Genomic DNA, 20,678 nt, shown 5'->3' with positions numbered 1-20,678 from the left:
GGTTGAGAGTGGGAGGGGGGACGGTAAGAGGAGCGAGGAGGAAAGAGATAGGCGAGCCAGTAGTGCGCTGTCGCTGCATTATATTCGTCTGGACAATTGCACCGCTCACAGCGCGGAGACGGTATTTAACGTCTGGGCCCTTTCACCACGAGAGAGGGGGAGTGTCTGTCTCTCTCTCTCTCTCTCTCTCTATATATATATATATATATATATATATATATCTTTCTCTCTGTGTGTGAGAGAGAGAGAGAGAGAGAGTGAGAGAGAGAGAGAGAGAGAGAGAGAGCGGAGAGGGCAAAGACGCGGGACATCGACAGGGTGCGTCCGCAATTTACGATCGGAATCGGCTGTAAATCACTTTGCGATGCTCATAAAGTACGCATGCAGCAGCGAAGGACAGGCGCCGCTGAAAGAGGAGCCCCCGACCTTTGATTGCTCACGATTCCTACGCGATTTTAGCAATCGAAGCTCTCGTCCACGTCGCCCCAGCCTCGCCCCTCCTGCTTTTCATCTTCACTTTTGCTATTTGCCGGGCAGTGCACCTCCGATGGCGCTTGACGGCCCTTAACCTGACTGCCAGTCTATTTGACATTTTATAAAACTCACCGCGATCGTTTAAATCGCGATTGAAGCCGTTTGGACGTTCAGATGGATGAAATGAAATTTTAATATTAATCGTACGTTTGTAATTTCTTTGTATCGTTGATGGGTAGTTAGTTATCTTTGTGAAGTAAGTTAGGAGTAACGAGTTAAATTGTACAATTATTATTCACTTTCAACTTGTCTGTATTATTGAATTTTTAATTCTCTGTGAAATTCGTTGGCCGTTAAACGCATAAGACGTCTGTTAGCTTAATTTATTAAATACGTTTGTACTGCCTTTCTTGTAACTATTATTGAACGTAATGATCAAAGTATGTAATATCGCTCGACCATTTTATGGTGCATAAGATGGAAGTATTACCGAGATATTTTTGAAGCAAGCGCAGTTCGGTCGACAAATATTGTAAATATTTTGGAATTCCTCGTTATATTATGTATTCCGTATTTCCAAGGTCTTTTATTATCAGTGATTTGCCGAAACAACTTTACGAGGCCAAATAACTGTCATAAAGAGCCATAAGCCATAAGTTTCACATGGGGAACACGTGTGGCAACTTACTATCCGATTTCCGAACTGCGAGTTTCGAAATTTCATATTTTCGAATAGTCGGTTTTTCTAAAATTATTGTACCTATAAGCCCCGGTATTTTTGAACTCCTTACGTTGCTGCACTACCCGACCAGCCCATCATTACATTAAGCTTAAATTAAGAACCTGCAAGTACGACATTAACACTAAGAGAGTGAAAAAATTACGCAAAAATCTAAAATCTTAATTCCATTTTTAGTTGACAATGGTAATAGTAACAATAATAATAATGATAATAATGATAATAATGATAAATAATAATAATAAATTGTGAATAATAATAATCATAAATAGTAGATAATAATAATAATAATAATAATAATAATAATAATAATGATAAATAATCATTTACGTGCAGCATGTGTCTGTATATTAAATTGATATCCCTTACTCGTCGGATTTATCAATCTGATTAACTATATGATGTCCCGCATAAACAACAATTACTCCTCAGCCTAATCAACACTTCTACAAGCTTCGCCCTCGTAGGAACAATACGCATGTGGTAGTAAAAAACACGCTGTATAAAATTGTTGACTAATCTTACCGAGTGCACCGACGTACTAGTGTCACTCGGCTGCAAAAATCTGAATTCGCTATCTGTGATAATTTTTTAACGACGGTCGGGGCCGCACCGACCGCCTCCCTGAATTTTCTTGCGAATTTCCTCGCGAACAACGACCGGGAATTTTATAGGGTCGAGGAGCACTTTCGCGGATCTAAATTTACTCATTGCGCCATCTATTTTCAAATGTAATAGACCTTTGGGGCTTCGACGAATGGTGTATTTTTGTTTACACTTTCTACTACGAGCGCGCGGGGGCCTTTGTAAGGTGGAAAGTTTTAATTGGCCGAGGGCCTATTGCCCAACGTTTTACGAAGAAAATTTACGGGCACGCGAGGCCTACGGACGAAATGGCCAAACGATTCAAAAATATCGCGACTTTTACACGCATGTTTCACGCGCTCGTGAACCTACGAATGCCCAAATTAGCATAATATTGATTCTCGGATAAACAAGCGTCGTTAAAGTGCTTTTACAAGAAGCAATCGTGACGCTAATAGAACTTCCTTTATTCGCTAATATTTCAACGACGTCGATCATCGATGCTAAATTTAGATGGCTTTATTACGTAACGTCATAAATCTGTCCGCTTCTTACACTTATAATGATGCTATTTCCTTCCGTATAAACTTAAATAAATCTCGGATAACTTGAAAGAGCTGCTGCCTGAAAATCCAGGTGTACGTGAAAGCCGTAAGTCGTATTGTGCTCATTGTGCACTTTTCATCGTCTGTATACAAAGAAGAACCTTCCACTTCCAAAAAAAAAAAAAAAAAAAAAAAAAAACCCCCCCCCCCCAAAAAAAAAAAAAAAAAAAAAAAAAAAAACTTGCAAACGAAAGCCAATATCGGTCTAACGATGTTTTGATTTGGCACATGAAGTGAAGTTTGGGAAGAACCGGATGCCGGCGCAACACAATAGGAAAGAAAAAGACAGTCGACGTTTAAACATTATTGTATTCACGAGACACTGCATGTCGTTGCAGTAGAACAGTACGCTGATGTTATTCTAATATCCGTACAGCTACCATATTCGGATTGGGTGGTGGAGGGGGGGGGGGTTGACGCGTCATAATGATAATATTGCGCCCAGAGCTAGCAGAGCGCGAATATGAATCGTCTCACCGATTCGCCTCCTACTTTTTCATTCTCCCTCCTCCCGCCCTTTCTGTCCGAGCTTCTTTTCGTAAAGCGAGGCAGTTATTTTCGTCTAAAGGAACTTTTTGTTCATTATGGTTTTTCTTTGCGTGCCCCGCCATTTTAAAAATACGAGCTTTTACTCCAGCCGATGTACATAGAGGATTACTAACGTAAGCTTACTATTTTAATCGTGCCAAGAATTTCTTATCTCGAGGAATATTATTATCCACGAGAATAATATTATAAAAATAGATTTGTAAATATGAATTCCATAGCAAAAGAGGATAATTTTAAATTAAAACTTTCATTTTTTTTTTTTTTTTTTTTTTTTTTTTTTTTTTTTTTCAGTCAAATAACATGCTTGACTACTAGATCGTAAAGAATAATATAATACACATGTAATTATGCAAAAGAAACTTTATTGATTAAGGCAAGGGAAAAAAAGTTTTCTCTCTATGGTCGATGACAATTCAAAAACTTTCTCATAAAAGAATATTCGAAACTTTGTTGTTGCATAGTTTTGACAAAAATATCCTTTATGTTTGCGTTGAAAATATTTACGAGAAACCTAAATAAAAAGTAACTAGTGACCCAACCCTTCAAGGGACTTCATCGCCTTTACAACATTGATAACAAACAGAGCAATAAAATACTCGTAAATTCTCGTTGACTTTACAATTGTTAAGCTATTCTCAGTTTCAAATTATCCTAAAATAACAAAATAGTATTATAAATAAAAAAATTATATTCTTGTGATCGATACTTCCCACAATTCGCACGAACATCGAAAATAAGTGTAATTTAAAGCTTGAAAGCATTCCCTAATTTACGTATAAAAACGTAGAAAAACTCTCCTTAAAATAGATTTAAAAATCCCTTTTTAAAAATAACAAAGCATCAACTTTGAATTACAAAATTTCATTCTTTGTCAAAATACAATAATCTAAAGCGTCGAATTTGTCGCGTAAAAAGTAAATTGCTCCCCGCAAATTCTTTTCCTCTCGTGCATGACTCGACGGGGTTGTGCCCAGACGAAAATACGTTAAGCAAAGTAGACAAGAAACCGTAGGCATATTACGAGCTTCGCTTCACTTTCGACTAATTCCCGAGCTTGGCAGGGAAGAAGAATTTCCACTCAGTGTGGGAAATCATGCGATGCGATGCAAGAAGACTTTGCTTGCTTTCTTGACCATTTTGACGGGACCAACTCTCTCTCTCTCTCTCTCTCTCTCTCTCTCTCTCTCTCTGTCTGCCTATGCGTGCATGTGTGTACGCGAAAAAGAAAGAGGAAGAGGAAGAGAGAGAGAGAGAGAGAGAGAGAGAGAGAGAGAGTGAGAACAATCGAAAGATTCATTAAATATAACAGTATTCCAATTTTCTTCCGTACAAATGTTTGTTTAAGTACGTTCAATATTTTTATAATATGGTTGCTTAAGGAATTCTAAGAGTTCGTAACTATTAGACGAGAAAATAATCATACGATTGTATTAAAAGTTTAAAAAATTATACCCAAGCTCTTTGAAATTATTTCTCTTGTACTCTTTTAACGATACTGATTTTTACAAATGGTCTGAAATATTAACGCATTGGTTGTCTAAGAAATATATGAATAACCAAACGAAACTTAATTCAATGACCCATTCATTTCAAATGTGTTTATAAACAAGTACGTTCGACATTAGCCAAATAGACGCATCTCATTAATCCTGAACAAAGAATGTTTCTCTCGTTCTGTATATAATTCTTGGAATGAGAAACAAGATATTCCAGTCCTTTTAATTTATCGAAAGCAAAATAATGGGCTTAACGATGAAGATATATTTCGTAATAATAAACACATTAATATACGTCAAATACGTAAATGATATACTTAACTTGAGCTACCGAACTACGACTATGTTTAAGTAAAAATAAACAGGTATTATAAGAAAAAACTTGCAGACAGAAATTTTTTAAATACCTAAATTCCATAATGCATTTTCTCCGATGGAGCATTGCATAACTCCATAACATTGACTTTGGCTACATGGCTAATGGTAGGGGGCCATCAATTAAAAGAGCAAAGCGATATAAATTTATGGAGCTGACAAATTATCGAATGTCAAATAGATAATCATTTGAAACACTTTGACAATTAACATATAATCATTGTAATGTAATGAGAGAAGGAAAAAAAGTCTACAAGCTCAATGAGTTCTATTAGGACGGCACGACATCTATTGCCATTGACTACAAGTAGCTTTATTAACGCAAATTCATGAACTTCATTCGCGTCACTAATGCGAAATTGCATCAATGCACGCTATATAATTTGTGTGCGAATGAAATAGCAGAAGCAACAACTAAAAGTTTCTACTCTTTTTCTCTCCTAAGTAATACATGATTATGGTAAAATAAAATATTGAGATACAATTTTTGAAAGTATTTACTAGCATAAATTGATTTAGTGGTTCGTATGAAAATTGAAAATCTTGAGATTTTCAATTATTCACGCAAACAAATTTCATTAGTCTCATAATAAAAATCGTTGTATATACGACTAAAGCGAATAATGAATCTTCAGGCAGATTTCATTGGAATCTTAATCTTGTAAAAGCTTCTTTAAATATAATAAATTAGGAACATTGGTGTAGTAAATGAGGTGAGATTAAGTTGCAAAGTGAAAGTAACACACACGTACCAACTATTAAAGAAACGAAGGTATTCGGATAAATCTAGACAATAGCTGTTGTAAAATGTTATATTACTTAAGATCCTTTCATTTTACCGTTTAAATAAATAAAAATTCAAATAATAGAAAATAACTGTTAAACTAGTTTTATATTAATTAAACAAAGTTCATATTTAATGAGATAATTATATTATATTGGACAATTTCTTAATCGTGTATATATATATATATATATATATATATATATATATATATAATAATTTGTTATCGAATTTATTTATGGTTAATTAATAGACATAAGTATAGAGGGAGAGTATTTTAAATTACATAAAAATTTTCATATTTTTTACTATTACTGTTTTAATTTTTTCATTTTCTTCATTTAGTCTTTGTTCTGTAGTTTTTGTTGTGAGCACATGTAAAGTACTCAAGCATGAAGTTTAACTAGAAAAGCTCCGTGTTCGTTTCCCTCTTATTCTTCTCTTCTTTGTCTTCCTCTCTGCTGTTCCCATACATACCGAGCCTCGTCTTTCTATATATATACTTTCTTCTACTTTATATAAGAAAATAAAACTTTGTTGTTGTCGTTACTAAAACATATAACAAGTATGACTCTAGTAATCCTCTAGCTCTATGTTTCAAAATATATGCATGCATATCGTAAATTTTAGTTTGTTTATTAAGATTGAGTTTAAAGTAAAAATGTTGTATTTTATATATTTTAAAAAAAATATCACCCGTTTCTGAGAACATGAATATAGAATATCGACAAGCACAAAGTTCAACAAGAAAAGTTTATTCTCTCTCCAGTTTCTCCCTCTCTCAGTCTGTCTGTCTGTCTGTCTGTCTGTCTGTCTGTCTCTCTCTCTCTCTCTCTCTCTCTCTCTCTCTCTCTCTCTCTCCGTATACCCGTTGGACTGTCTATCTACTATGCTCCCACACGCAATCTTTTTCTTTCTACCCCTCTCTCTCTCTCTCTCTCTTTGCTCATCTCGTCCAATCTCTTTCATTCTGTAGAAAAATTCAAGGACGTTTTTAATTAACTCTAGCACGAGAAATTCGAAAGAGAAGGAGATAGGAGAAATGTTTGTGCTCGCTTCTTATTTTCCCTTTTACTTTCATTTTTTTTCTCTTCAGTTTCTCTCTAAAATCAAAAACGATGTTCGCTCTGTCGCATGTACGGTAATCGGGATGTGGGCCAACAGACACATGTCGCACACGTTGACATAAAGCGTCCATGTGTTGGTGCGCGCGTGCCGTGGCCGACTGAAGTTTAAGTGAATAATAGTTCGTTATTAGCAGCGACTACGCGAACGAAGTGGATTATATTCGTCTCCAACTGCGCATCGCCTGGGAATTTCAAAGGCGATAGATCCTAATTGTAATAATCGCTTTTGCGATAATGACGAACGATTTTTAGGTCTTAATTCAATCAGAGAGTCGAGTACGCAATCGTGAGAAAAGATGAAAAAAAAATGCGAGAAAAACATTCTCCGTCATGTGTTTGACTTTTTCGTAACCATTCGTAATTTTTAATTGCTCCAGCCCTTCATCCTTAGCGTTTCGCACAATGTACCATGCGAAATGATTTTTACAATTTTAATAAATTTATCTCCTAATTTATCTGTATCGGTTACTCTTTATGATGATGAATAACGTATACCAAGCTAAAAATATTAAACTATTCGTATGATATTTAAAAAAAAATCAGAAAAGAGTTTCTAGAGCTGTCAAATCTTTAGTCTAAAAATAAATATTTCTATCACATCAAAGAACTTTCGCCAACTTTCCGTTAAATAATATTCCGTTATTTTATAAAAGTGTTTTAACAATAACGATATTTCAATGTTATTTATTGTATTATGGATACTTTATAATTTTGTACGTACCATTTATTAGTAAATAAATAATAATATAACATAAAATGTATATATATATATATATATATATATGGGTGTGTGTGTGTGTGTGTGTGTGCGTGCGCGCGAGTGTGTGTATTCACAATATAGTATCGTCAAGTTATAATGTGGACCCTTTCATCTCGTCTGAGCATCGCAAATACGTTTTTATATCACTCGAGAATTGCTGTATCAATAATCAAATAGATAAGGTAAAATTTCATAATGTTGGTTAGTCTATAAATTGATCATGAGATACTATATTTTTCGAGCGTCTATGGCAAATTCCAAACGGTTTTATCAAATCGCTAAATTAGACTTCGTGTTCGCAGACATTGCCATTTTAAAAATGACGATTAGAAGTAACTTATACGTTCCTGCAACATTATCCGCCGTGTCCACTTAAAATCGGGTCCATCTCTTCTAAGTATCCAAGCCAGAAATCTTGAGAGCGATGTAATTTCTTAACTGCTTCACTTCCCAAAGACGGATCTCTTTAAAATTACTGTCCGAAGAAATTATTGTCAGCTGTCATTAATAAATGTAGATAAATCTGTCGAAATTCATATAGAACATGGAGGTTGCATGAGTATTTGTTAACATGATTCGACTTATCCGAATAATTTCACTTTATTGGCATTTGATATAGCAAATATAAATTAAACATTCAATTTACGTGTTATAAGAGAATACGAATTCAAAATAAAAAGAAATTCATTTAAAATGAAGTTTTTTTTTTTTTTTTTTTTTTGAAGCTTAATAGAAGCTTAATTAGGCGATAATAATAATAATAATTAGTTTAGAACAGTTATTATTCAGATATTCACTAGTGTATAATTCTATCATCAGTAGACATTCTTAATAGATAATGCATAATACTTCAAAAAATATATACAAAAATATTTAATTGAATATCGAATTTAAATAATGAAAAACAGTTTAGTTGAGAAATAAAAGCTACAGAAAATTTAACAAATTAACGTAAAATTGTATGTCAACTAACGGTAATAAGCTTTGTGTCCCTCTGATGCAAAATACTGTTGCTTTTATTTTAACGTTTTAATCTTTCGAAATAACTTTCATCCAAAATATAGCCATAATCAAAATATATTAGGTTTTTACGCAAATTCAGATAGCACGAAATTGTATAGAGTTTGTAAAGATACAATCATTCTAAATATATATATATATATATATATTTATATAATTTAAATATTTTACAAGAAAAATAAACAATTTGTACAGGGTATATTGTATATTTGATAATAACATAATATTCTTTTGGAATGAAAATATTTCTCAACCTATTTAATAAGAAGCTCCGTATAAATAATTGCGCATGTAATAAGTATCCATTATGAAATTTTTGCTATTATAATATTCGACATTCGATGAATAACATAATATTTTCCTTTGCATCTCTTATCTTAACGACTTATCTTAATTGCAAAAACTAGCATCACTCAAGCTGGTTTATTTACAGATAATTTGATTACAAAGCCCAGCAATATGGCCAAGTACCTTAGTGGATATTAGACATTCTCTATTATAAATCACTATGGTATATGCATATCGGATATCCGTTAAGTGCAACAGAAGTACATTTTGTAATGATATATGAAAAAGCTGACTATCGAAACCAAGTGTAAATTTATTCTGTGTGTATGTGTATGCGTATATATCGGCAAGAAAAAGGGAGGCAGGTAAGATTACGAAGCCGACTAAGATTCTAGTCCTATGGCTATTCCCATGTAATTTAAAGCCATAAAAAACCTAAGGAAGAGTAAATAAGTCAGAATTAGAGGGTTAGGATCAAAATGTAAGATAGAAGATTTTTCCAAGGCGAAGGATATTTCCCGAATGAACAAATGTTTGCAAGTGATATCGTGTAAGAAGCATTTCGTGTCGTTAAACATTCACTCAATTAAATAAAAGATTATCGAACAAAAAGGTTTGCTATTATTCTATCATTATAACGATGATAACATCATAAATTGTATCAATCATTCATTTTTTGAAAAACGCAAATAGGACTAGCAAAATCTTATCGTAATTACGTCCTGCAGTTATGCCAAAATAGTGTTTAATGTAATTCGCTAATAACCATACGATATTTCTCCTGGCGAATTACGTTACCTTGACTTTCAGTTTCTGCTTTCATACAGATACCCGCCATCACGCCCGTACGTACAAAAATGAGAGTGTTAGGAGAGAGGCGGGGAGGGCGAGGGGGGTATACCCATAAAGTAAATAAATATTTCCAACCATCGCTATGCACAGCCTCGGTTTCGAATGATTAATGCCCGAGCTAAAAAGATCTGGAGCAATTGACAGCAATGAAAAGGAAGGCGATAGGCATTGAATCGACAGGAGGTAGACGCGAGTGTTCGCGGGTGTGAGGAAAGAAAGTTGATGCTGTCGGTTCGAATGTTCGAGACAGTGCGACTCAGCTGCGAACTTTGCCGGCCTCGATCTCATCGGATTAGCCGGTGGCTTCGTGCTGTGTCACCCTTAACTCATCTCCATCTCCAGGCCTTGTGCTCTTTTACACAAAGGCTCGTAAGCCGGTGCCGCCCCCGGATGTGGAACCACACGCCTCCTCGCGAACATTTCCTCGGGGAGGAGGCGGCTGCGGGAAAGGAGACGAGCGATTCGCAAGTGCGAGCTTGTTCCACGTACGAGGCGAACCGATCTTGCGAGCTGTTGGACTTTTTATGGTTGTTGCATGAGTTGTGGAAACGCATTTGTCCTACTGGATGGCAACAAAACATTTTTACTTTGTCCTTCCAAGTCATAACGCGCTTCTCCTTTTAGCTTTTAAAATTTTATTAGCCTTCGGAATAACAGCAAGTAAGATTCTCGAGTTTTCCATTAGAAGGGAATTAATTGGACTGACGTGTCGTATTATTAAGCCGAGACTTCTAATTATAAATTAGGGGATTAGGAAATCCCAATGACAACTCGAAAGTGGCAAATTGAATATTCTCATATTTATTTAAGGATTTATAAGATGATCGACCGTGTGCGTGCTTTATGTGCGTTTGCCTATACAGTGTCTGTATATACGTATGAGTATATAAGGATTTTAAAATTTCAACAAAAAAATTTGCCCTGCCATTATTAATTAAGCCAATGAGGGAAAAATGGATAAAAATCAAATGTCATCTCGGGTCGTAATCAGTCTAGTTTGGAGAGAGAATTGACCCTGATTGGAGTAATAAAAATAGTTCTTGAAGGTGCCAGGCGAAATATTTGATATATTACAGTATTAATTTAATACGTATGGAGGATAAATTAATTTTGAAATTCGAGATATCGTGGGATATGTTTAATAATTTGGTGTGTGTGTGTGTGTGTGTGTGTGTGCGCGCGCGCGCGTGTGTGTCTGTGTTTTTATTGATTTTATAATAACCTAATTATTATGTGCGCAAAAATAGATATAATTAATTTAATAAAAATATGCGCATAAAGCTCCTATTCATATGAGTGCTCTGACAAATTTTTACAAATATGTGTAAAAAAGTAATTTCCATGGAACTTGGAATTGATAAAGACATTGCGAATGGTTAAATGAAGCTGTCTTATTTGTCATGTTGATAGTATACTTTGAATTATTTTTATATGGAATGCTTTCTTAAGCTCATATTGCAAGAATTAAAAAACAACATTCGATATATAGTTAATGTAGTTGCGTAAAAATTCGTGTAAAACAAAAGTCGGTAAGGCAATTTATTTTTGTTTTGAAAAGCTTAAAATGGAATTATCGCTACATTAGGATCATAAAGATTACCTTTGCAGAGTTTTAATCCGTTGTTTTGTTACTTAGAAATCGAGCTGCTTCGCTTATGTTACATTCACTCGAAATGAAAGATATTTTTAATTAAATTAAACGCTACATTGTTATGCTTTATTTTTATATTAAAAATGGATAAAATTTAATTATTTATTTTCAAACAAAAGCCACAAGGTTTTTTCCTTTTTTAATTTTAATCAGTATAATATCAGTTTACGAACCTTGCAATAGAAATATTCTAGTCTCCATTTAGGATCGGAAATATTATTAAACTACGCTTGATTAATGATAAAAAATTCGTATTTACTTTTATTAACACTTATAATTTTATGGCCATTATTTAACGTTTTAATTTTTTTACACATTTAGATAAAATATTCCTCGAGTTTTCATTAATCTTCCAATAATTGTTCTTATCGCTTTTCTTCGATCATAGCCATCGTTCACATTAATACTTTTTCATTGGAACGATAATATAAAAATTTTATTCTAAAGTTGTGAAACATGCAGGATCAAACATCCTCACTTAAAATTACCAATGAATTGAAATTTTTATTGAAATTCCACGATAACAAATATTATAATTACAACAATAAATTAAAATTGTGCTTGATCATGTAGTGCCTGAATGAATACACGTGACCATAAAGGTATGACATCATGATTTGATAATAATTGTCGTCGCCCACTGTAACACTCAAACAAGAGATTACTAATATGTATTACGACTCTTTAAATAATAAGTCAGTAGGTCACTTACTTATATTATTAAAAAAAAAAAAAAAAAAAAAAAAAAAAAAAAAAAAAAAAAAAAATTATTTACCTTTGTATAATAATTATTATCTTTAATAGAAAAGATAATACGTACATATATATCAATATGAAAATAATTTATTAAAATCATACAAATGTCAGATTATAGTACTCTAAACAGATCCGTTTTATTATTTCGAAATTCTACATACATCGGATATTCTATAGCAGATAAATTAAAAATTCATATCCGAAAATATCCCTTTACGGGTTCGACAATGCGCAGATAATTAAAAAGGCAACGAATTTCCGTGACAATTTTTATTGCCAGAAGGCTTAAATAAAGGATGTTGATTCACAATTTTTTGCTACCCAATCGACGCCGCACCTCATTGTATCACAAAAATCGACACTCCTCTATTATATTTCAATATTTTACTATTATATTGGTTTTATATCGATGGATCCATTGCTCCCGCCACCCGTCATTAATTTATTTTTTCCTAAGAAACAACAACTGCATTTATTTATCTAATATGTAAAATGCGAGAATACGATTTATGCCATAAGAATAACGTAAGATGTTAGCATTTTCTATTATAATAGTACAATAGAAATATTATAGTACATATTAAATATTGTCTGGCAAGTGGATAGCCATTACTTAACAATATCGATAAAAATAGTTGAAATACCAGGAACAAGTGGGCAGTGCTAACTAACTACGCCACTTACTCTGTACGATTAGTTAAAGAAAAAATATTTTTAGATAATATAAACTTGTTCGTATTATCTCGTATATTCATACTATCAAATTAAATTTTTTGTAAGAATTCGTAATTTACCAACACCAATAGTATTAAATAATATTATTATTAATAAATTTATAAACTTTTTTAAAATAGCACAATTAGATCGTGGAAAAGTATACGCGATCGTGGAAATAGTAAGGTTTTGCGACAATCTATGCAAAATCTATCGCGATACCATACATGTATACATATATAGTCTCTCATCTCTCTACGCGCACGCAAAGAATGCGTAAGAATGCGTAAGAATGCGTATTTATCGTTACTGAAATGCCATGAGAAGTAACTGCTGGCGGCAGCAGCAAGGGAAGACGAACCATCGGCACCGTCCTCGTTGTCGTCGTCCAATTCTCGCATATTCTTGAATGATTTACATCCCAATTTATTCGTTTTACTACGTCTATCCCATGGATGGGAAGAAAAAGCCTTACTACAGCGGCAAACGTATACCAAGCCAGAAATGTATGCGCGCCTACATCCATTGGCAATTCGGGAGAAGAAGTGCATCGCGATGAATGGCTCGATCTCTCGGTTTGGGCATTAATTATTTAGCTCACGATAAACTTTTGATAAACCCGAGCAGCGTACGTTCGAGCAATTTAAAGTGAAGATAGACGTATTCGGCGTTGGCATTATAGGAACCGTGCATAATGGAGAAAATAAGTGTATAGATTCTGTGACAATTCCGGGAATCGATTTTCCACATCGATAGTAACCAAAGCAGTCCCCAGTATGTCTTTATTATCTATTGCAATTAGGTCATTAAAGATTTTTTTTTTTGTTTTTCTTTTTTTTGCTTTATTATTATTATTATTTTTTGCTTTTCATATTCTATCATCGCAATGGCGCTTCTATTTTTAACAAGTAAATAAAAGTAAACATTTTTTTTCTAATCTTATCTGTGTATTAAGTAAGCGGTAGCGCATTGGTAGAGTTATAATTCGTGTACCTACAAAGACCACGTTTTCTCAAAGTTATTAATATCTTCTTCTCACTCCTACAGTTCACAATTAAATAAGAACATTAACATTTCGCTCTTTATCGCCAATAATGTAATACATTTTATCATGATTTTCTCATAATAGAGCTGTTCCATCGAAAATATGGCACGACATTGTAGATAATACGAAATGATAACGGAATACAGAGACTTTTACGTAATATCAAGTATCCGTGAGTTTAGCGCACATGCGGCTACATTATTTTACAAGCTTATGCGAACGAAGCAGTCATTACACCGATAAGAAAACTCCTCTTCGCCCGTTTATGCGTACACGTGTGGTGCCGTAAAAATATAAGTATAATGTCGAGTGCCAAAGCTAATAAACATGTATACGAAATTAAAATGGGAAAAACGCATATCACGAAAAACGGCTATCTTGATTTAATTTTAAATGCAAATTTGAATTAAAAATTGATAAGACTTTGAGCGCAAGTGCGACAGTAATTTTCTCAAATAAGTTTACGTAAGTTTTCTTGTGTGCCGACATACTGCGTTGCGTCTAGATTTATTAAACGATACATATTTGGATATCATTGGGGAAAGATTAAAAAAAAAAAAAAATAATAATAATAATAATAATAATAATAATAATAATTTACGCTTCGCAACGAACGAATTATGAAATTTCGAGATTTTTTGGGAGCCTACATCCCGATACATCTCAATTAGTAATTAATGGAATTTATTCGACTGGAAAGTCTATTTTTATGTATTCGTAGGTAACATTTTTGTCGAATCAAATGTACTGTTACGCTTCGTTAACCTTAGAATTTTTACCCTCGATTATTTATAAAATACTCGAATTAACTTTCATATGCTCTGATTGGTAGTGTGATAAGAAATGTTGTATGCACTAGACACGCTAATACAGTCCTTTAAAGAATGATTTCATCGTGTTTCATTGATTAAAATAACCTCTGACTTAAAAAGTAGTCTGCGCCAAACTAATTGATGAAAGCTCTTGAAGATATATTTAAAGATTTGGCTTAATTAATTTGAATGGTTGTTTAAATACGTTAATTAATTACATTACCTCGTCTTAATGAAATTTATGCAGTCGACGAATTATTTTAGTAAGGAATAGCTTTGATATAAGTCGAAAAATAATTGAGCGAAGCGTTTAATTATAACGAGCGTACATTTTTTAATCTTGAAACATTTTCTATACGAAGTATCGCAGAAAATTTCAACCTACTTTTATCATTGCTGACATTGACTTTTAAAACAAAAATTTGAAAAACATCCACGCATAATGAAGCTATTTCAAATGGACAAACTTTACCTATCGAACAATCGATACTAGCAGCAATAACATATTGGCGGCTATATCTTCCAAGTCAAAATACCAAGAATATGCTCTATATTGTACTTCCTCGATGGAGAGCTTTTATAAATTGCTAGATGATGTTAGCCGCGTAACGGAATATGTTACGCATTGCTTAAATAGAACAAGGACGAGCGTGCTAACGTCGTGGGTAGGCGGAACGCGTAATTCGTTCTCGGTCTCCTAATCTTACTCGAGACCAATTCGTCGATGGATTTCGCCATGGTTAGCGTCAATCATCGCCAATCGTCTAAAGCGCCACTGGCTTTTCGCGCAATTTCCCGTATTTATGTACTTTAGCTTCTTTCAAACGTTGTTTGTTTGTTTGTGCCTATGCCTTTACCGACATTGTAATTTTATATTATGACGCGCGTATTTACATGACTGTTTCTTGAATAAACGAAGCCGATAGTTTCGATCGATGACAGCGTTACGAGCGATAAAAGATTAAACCATCAGAAATTGAGTAAACTCTCTCTCTCTCTCTCTCTCTCTCTCTCTCTCTCTCTCTGTGTGTGTTGTGTGTTGTGTGTGTGTGTGTGTGTCTGTGTGTGTGTGAATAGATGATTCTGCGATATGTATAGATTTATATCGATATTTTTATTCGTAGCTTATCTTTTCACTCAATATCTAATAATATATAACTATATATATATATATATATATATATATATATATATATTTCTGCGATATGTATAGTTTGCGATCAATATACATAGATATATGTATTTATAATTATAAAACATCGAGAGATTGTGAAAGATTGGTACAATAAATACGAAAAACAAGTCTTATTAAATCAAAACATTGAAAAGAGCATGTGATTGTTTATAAAAAAAGTCACGACTACATAAGCATAAGCATAAGATAATGATTAACGATTAAACTCGAAAGCGTATTTTAGTAAGAACCAGTGAGTAAAATAAAAACCATAAAACTACGAAATACTCGGTTTTATCGTCATAAGAAATAAGATTATCGCGATGTCTTTCAAAATAATTTTTTCATCAAGTCCGCATTATCAATCACGCTTTCACTTAAAATGCATTTTTGTTTCTAAATAGATTAGACGATATTCCCGATTATGTGTCAACGGCTCATACAATTTATTTACACGTATGCGAATGATTAAAGTTTTATCAAGCGACTTAAATATTTTCACCTTATGTTTGTAAAATGACAACTGTCTGTATAATTAAAAGTAAAAATTGAGCGTCGAATATAGCTTATACACTCTTTATCTGAAAATTCAGCTCTGCATAAATTAATAAAATCATATGTATGTTGAATCCTAGATTAGTAACTTTCTTAATAGATCATAAATAGATCGTTTCTATTAATTTTATTTCGTTTGCTGGCAGCGCGTTCTATTAACATACTATCTATAATTATTCTAAATTATTCAAAATATTTATCGGAATGTAGAACGTCTAAGCATTTTTGAATCTCAAGAATTGTAAATTGAAAATTACGAAATAACCGAGATAAGTGCTTGGAGCGAGTACGCAAACATTGTCAAAATCTCTAATTGAGATAATCGTCTGTAATGGGATGTATCGAGATTTATCCGTTAAAATGTTTACAAAGATGAATTTTCTTAAAAAAAAAAAAAAAAAAAAAAAAAAAAAAAAATGAATCTCAATTACAACAACAATAATTTGAGCACGTAAACGCATATCGAGAAAGGTAAACACTTGAAAACAAATACCCTCAGCGAGTAAATTTACAACCGGTACACATTAATTTACACGTTGATGCAGGTAACGGAGCGAGTCAACCGTATCGAACGTTGGCTATTAAAAATGCGCGATGACCTCGGCCGAATGCCGAAGACAATACCGCAACGGCCATTTATTCGCCGGGAGTTTTTTAAATTAATAAACCATCAGCCCCCCAGGAAAAATGAGGAGCTCCTATTTACGCAAAGAGTATTTGAGATGAGGCCGCAGGACACGAACGAAACACACCGGCGGCAACGTCCCAAGATCCCCTATCTTCGGCCTTTTTTATTGCATCCCCGAGGAAAGTTTGGACTTCCTTCATTCTCTCTCCCTCCCCCCCCCTCTCTCTCTCTCTCTCTCCCTCTCTCTCTCTCTCTACACTCGCGAACGGACCGCCAAGCCCGTAATAAATGCTTTTTCTACATCTGCTCGTGTCGCACGATGACATCACTATTTTATCTTGCGCGGCGTTCCTCTGTGGCTGCGGTGTCGTCTCTCTCCCACTGATCTCTTTCGTTAGTCATGGCTTATTTCTTTTTGCTTAATTAAGTGCACTTATAATGCGATGCGCATACGCATTCACGGTCTCTGAATATCTTTTACGATAAGCAACGATCTTGGCGTGCTCTAGGAATCTTCTATGATCGTAAAACTTTTATTCAAGCGCCTTGCCAAATAATTTGATTATAAGGACTTACGAGCGACCCATTGGTATTTACGATACATACACCAGTAAATACCATTACATAAATAACTAATGGCTGGCATATAAATCGGCTCGACAAAGAGTAATAATTAAAAATTTATTCTACAAACAGATAATGACGCTATAATATCGCCAAAGTGATAAGAACGTGCCTTATATGTGCATTTAATTAAAAAGAAGAAAAAAAAATTGATGTCTTTTGTTATTAGCAATAAGAAAGGAAAAAATGTATTGTATTAGTTGGCCAGTGTGCCGAATACTCGCTGTTAAGACTTGTATAATTAATATCATACGGACTATTTGCTATTTTTAGTTTTTTGTTTTTTTTTTGTTTCTATTGATTTTTTTTTTATTTATGTAAGATAAAATTATGCAAATAAGTCTAAATACTGAATGTTGTTTGCGATTTAGCGAATATAAATATATCGATAAACTGATGAAACAGAAGAAGCCAAGGTCTATAAAATATAAAATAGCCATCGGCATGTGTAATCGCCGATGTTCCCTTTGCTCGTGAAACAAGAGGTCGGTTTTATTAATAAAAAAAAAGAAAAAAGAGAAGAAAAAAAAAAGGAAAATTAGCATCGACCAAGTATCGCATAATGCAACGCTCACAAATTTTTCTTACGCAACTTCGCATCAGCACAATATATATATATATATATATATATATATATATATGCACAGAGCATTCATTTTACCTCGAGTGTGTCACGGGAATTCGCTTTTTTCTTTCATTTTTTTTATGTTGTTTTGTTATTGTTTTTCTGAATTTATAAACAATTGGCATTTTATGACAAGCATTAATTACTAATTCTCTAACAGGAAAAAAAGAAAGAAAAAAAAAACACAAATACAACCAACGCTTCGACATATATGAATAAAACATTGACATTGATTAGCGCAGTTTACGATAGCTTTAAAAAGAAAATATATTTTTAACCGAAATGTCGATATGTAATGTACACAAAATGTGGTGTAAGAATATTTTTTATATCGGCGTCGCTTATTCTTTATTATCAATAACATTTGTTTTTCATATGCAAATGAACTCTCGGAATTTAATATTTAACAATTTATGCACTTTGCGTACGAGGCCCGGGGCGGGCAGTGGGAAGGGGGTGGGGGGGGGGGGGGGGGGGGGGGGGGGGGGGGGAGAGAAGAAAGAATGAGTAAGGAAATAATAGAGAGAAAAAATTATAATAATCGAGAAACTTTACCCAAGATTTGTGTTTTTCTATATTTAATAATGAATGAACAAAAATAGTCTTAGTAAACACCTTGATTTTTTTTATGCACGGCTTTCAAAGGGATAAGATTTTTCAAAATTTATTTTATGGGATGCAAAGGTCATAAATTATTAGGCATATGAGAAAGCCCCGTGGACGTTGAAATAAAAGTCACTGTTTCGTGAATATCTCATACACTTGCGCTTAATTTTAACTAAGGAATAGCTATTTCAAAAATTTTCTTCCTCCCCTCTCTTTCTAAAGATAATGAATCGAGCCTATTTATTAATAATTTGCCTATATACGCCTTGTTAAGAATGGGGTTGGTTGTCGACAAATTCATCCGCCATGTGGCAACGGGACTCCGATAAAACCGACAAAAGATCACGTAAAGCTAATAAAAATTAACTGGCTTGATTATTATTAAAGTCTGGACGCCCGCATATGTGATAACAAATAAAAGTGAACCCTTTGGCTTAAAATACTATTTTTCGTTCTTAGAAAAACGCTTGATGCGATAAAACGATATTTGGCTGAGCAACGCCTGGGCCAGTAATTATATATATCGTGTACGTAACACATCGTCGAGTTGGTAAATTAGTCGATGGAATGTGCTTTACTTTGGATTAAGCCAGTATGAAACTCCATTCGTTTGCACTGGATTAATAACGAAGCTGATAAGACGTCTTACGCAAAGGATCTGTTTCTATAGGACTTGCTCGGTAATGACGGTCGAATTCTCCTGTACCAAAACAAAACCATCGCTATTTCCCATAAAATTTTATTGGCAAAATTTATTGGCTATCAGGACTACTTCTTGCCCTCCTTAATTCTCGTCTCTGGCACGGCGCAAACTCAACGAGGACTCAATGGCAAAGAAAATAGCATTTTCTCCTTTCCCCATTTCAATACCTAATTCTACGCTTTACTCATTATAACTATCGAGAGAATATAAATTGTAAATAAGATTACGCAACCAGTGCAACATATACATTAAATCCATGGAATTGATCGCGAATTAAATCACGTCGCGCGCTTTTAATGTCGCAAGCGGATAAACGACCACCCCTTGGACCATTAAACAATGATTGACAGGAACGTTCATGCCGAAAGTCAAGTGCAGCAGCTTGGCCAGCCTCATCTCGTTCGTGGGAAGTTGTAATCGAGAACTTGTCATCGTGCAAAACAAGCAGCCAGAAGCCTTTAAAGATGCGGCATTAAATACCAGCATCCATTCGGGCATCAATTCGAGCATCCTCGCGCCGGCAGGTGAAATAATAATTCAGGACTCAGCATCCGACGCTGATAAATCGGGCCGTATTTTTTTACTTGCTTCCTTATTTTCGTCTCGCTTCACCCTCCCTGACCAACTCCCGCCAGTGCCGCCGGACCTGTCATCCAGATAATAAGAAAGAAACCGAGACTAACTCACCTTTACCAGCAGATGAATCGGTTGACTGACACTGAGTGGTTTGGTTCTCCTGGTCTTGCCACCTCCGCCGCCCAAACACTTTATCCACGGCATGTTTCGAGCTCTCTCTCTCTCTCTCTCTCTCTCTCTCTATATATATATATATATATATATATATATATATTTATATATCACTCTCTGTCTCTCTATCTATCTATCTATCGGACGCTTCCCTGTTTAACGACTCGGTTCCACCACACCCGCGAAACAACTCGCACGAATCTACGGAATATACGGATGTCGGCGATTTTCTATGCTTAACACCATGGAAATGCAAAACTATTTCTCGGGGCTCGGGCTGGGGGGAGGAGAGGGGAGGCGTTCAAGGTGTCGCGGCTACGCTGTTAATTGAATTATCTCGCGAGTGCTCTTTCCATCCTCATGACGTTACGGCATATCAGCTCC

The 20,678-nt window shown here is 34.3% G+C and overlaps 1 protein-coding gene across 1 annotated transcript in view; it reads right to left on the bottom strand.

Annotated features, from left to right (window-relative positions):
* Positions 1-20,358, bottom strand: part of by (focal adhesion protein tensin) — a 219,428-nt gene extending 199,070 nt beyond the window's left edge. Inside the window, exon 1 of the mRNA XM_011503047.1 lies at positions 20,235-20,358. Coding sequence (XP_011501349.1) covers positions 20,235-20,327 — 93 coding nt within the window. The 5' untranslated portion in view covers positions 20,328-20,358. The remainder of the gene's footprint in view (positions 1-20,234) is intronic.
* Positions 20,359-20,678: the final 320 nt, after the last annotated feature.

The sequence above is a fragment of the Ceratosolen solmsi genome, unplaced genomic scaffold, assembly GCF_000503995.2.
Source record: "Ceratosolen solmsi marchali unplaced genomic scaffold, CerSol_1.0 scaffold10, whole genome shotgun sequence".
Lineage (NCBI taxonomy): Eukaryota > Metazoa > Arthropoda > Insecta > Hymenoptera > Agaonidae > Ceratosolen > Ceratosolen solmsi.
This window is presented reverse-complemented; position numbering and strand designations above follow the sequence as displayed.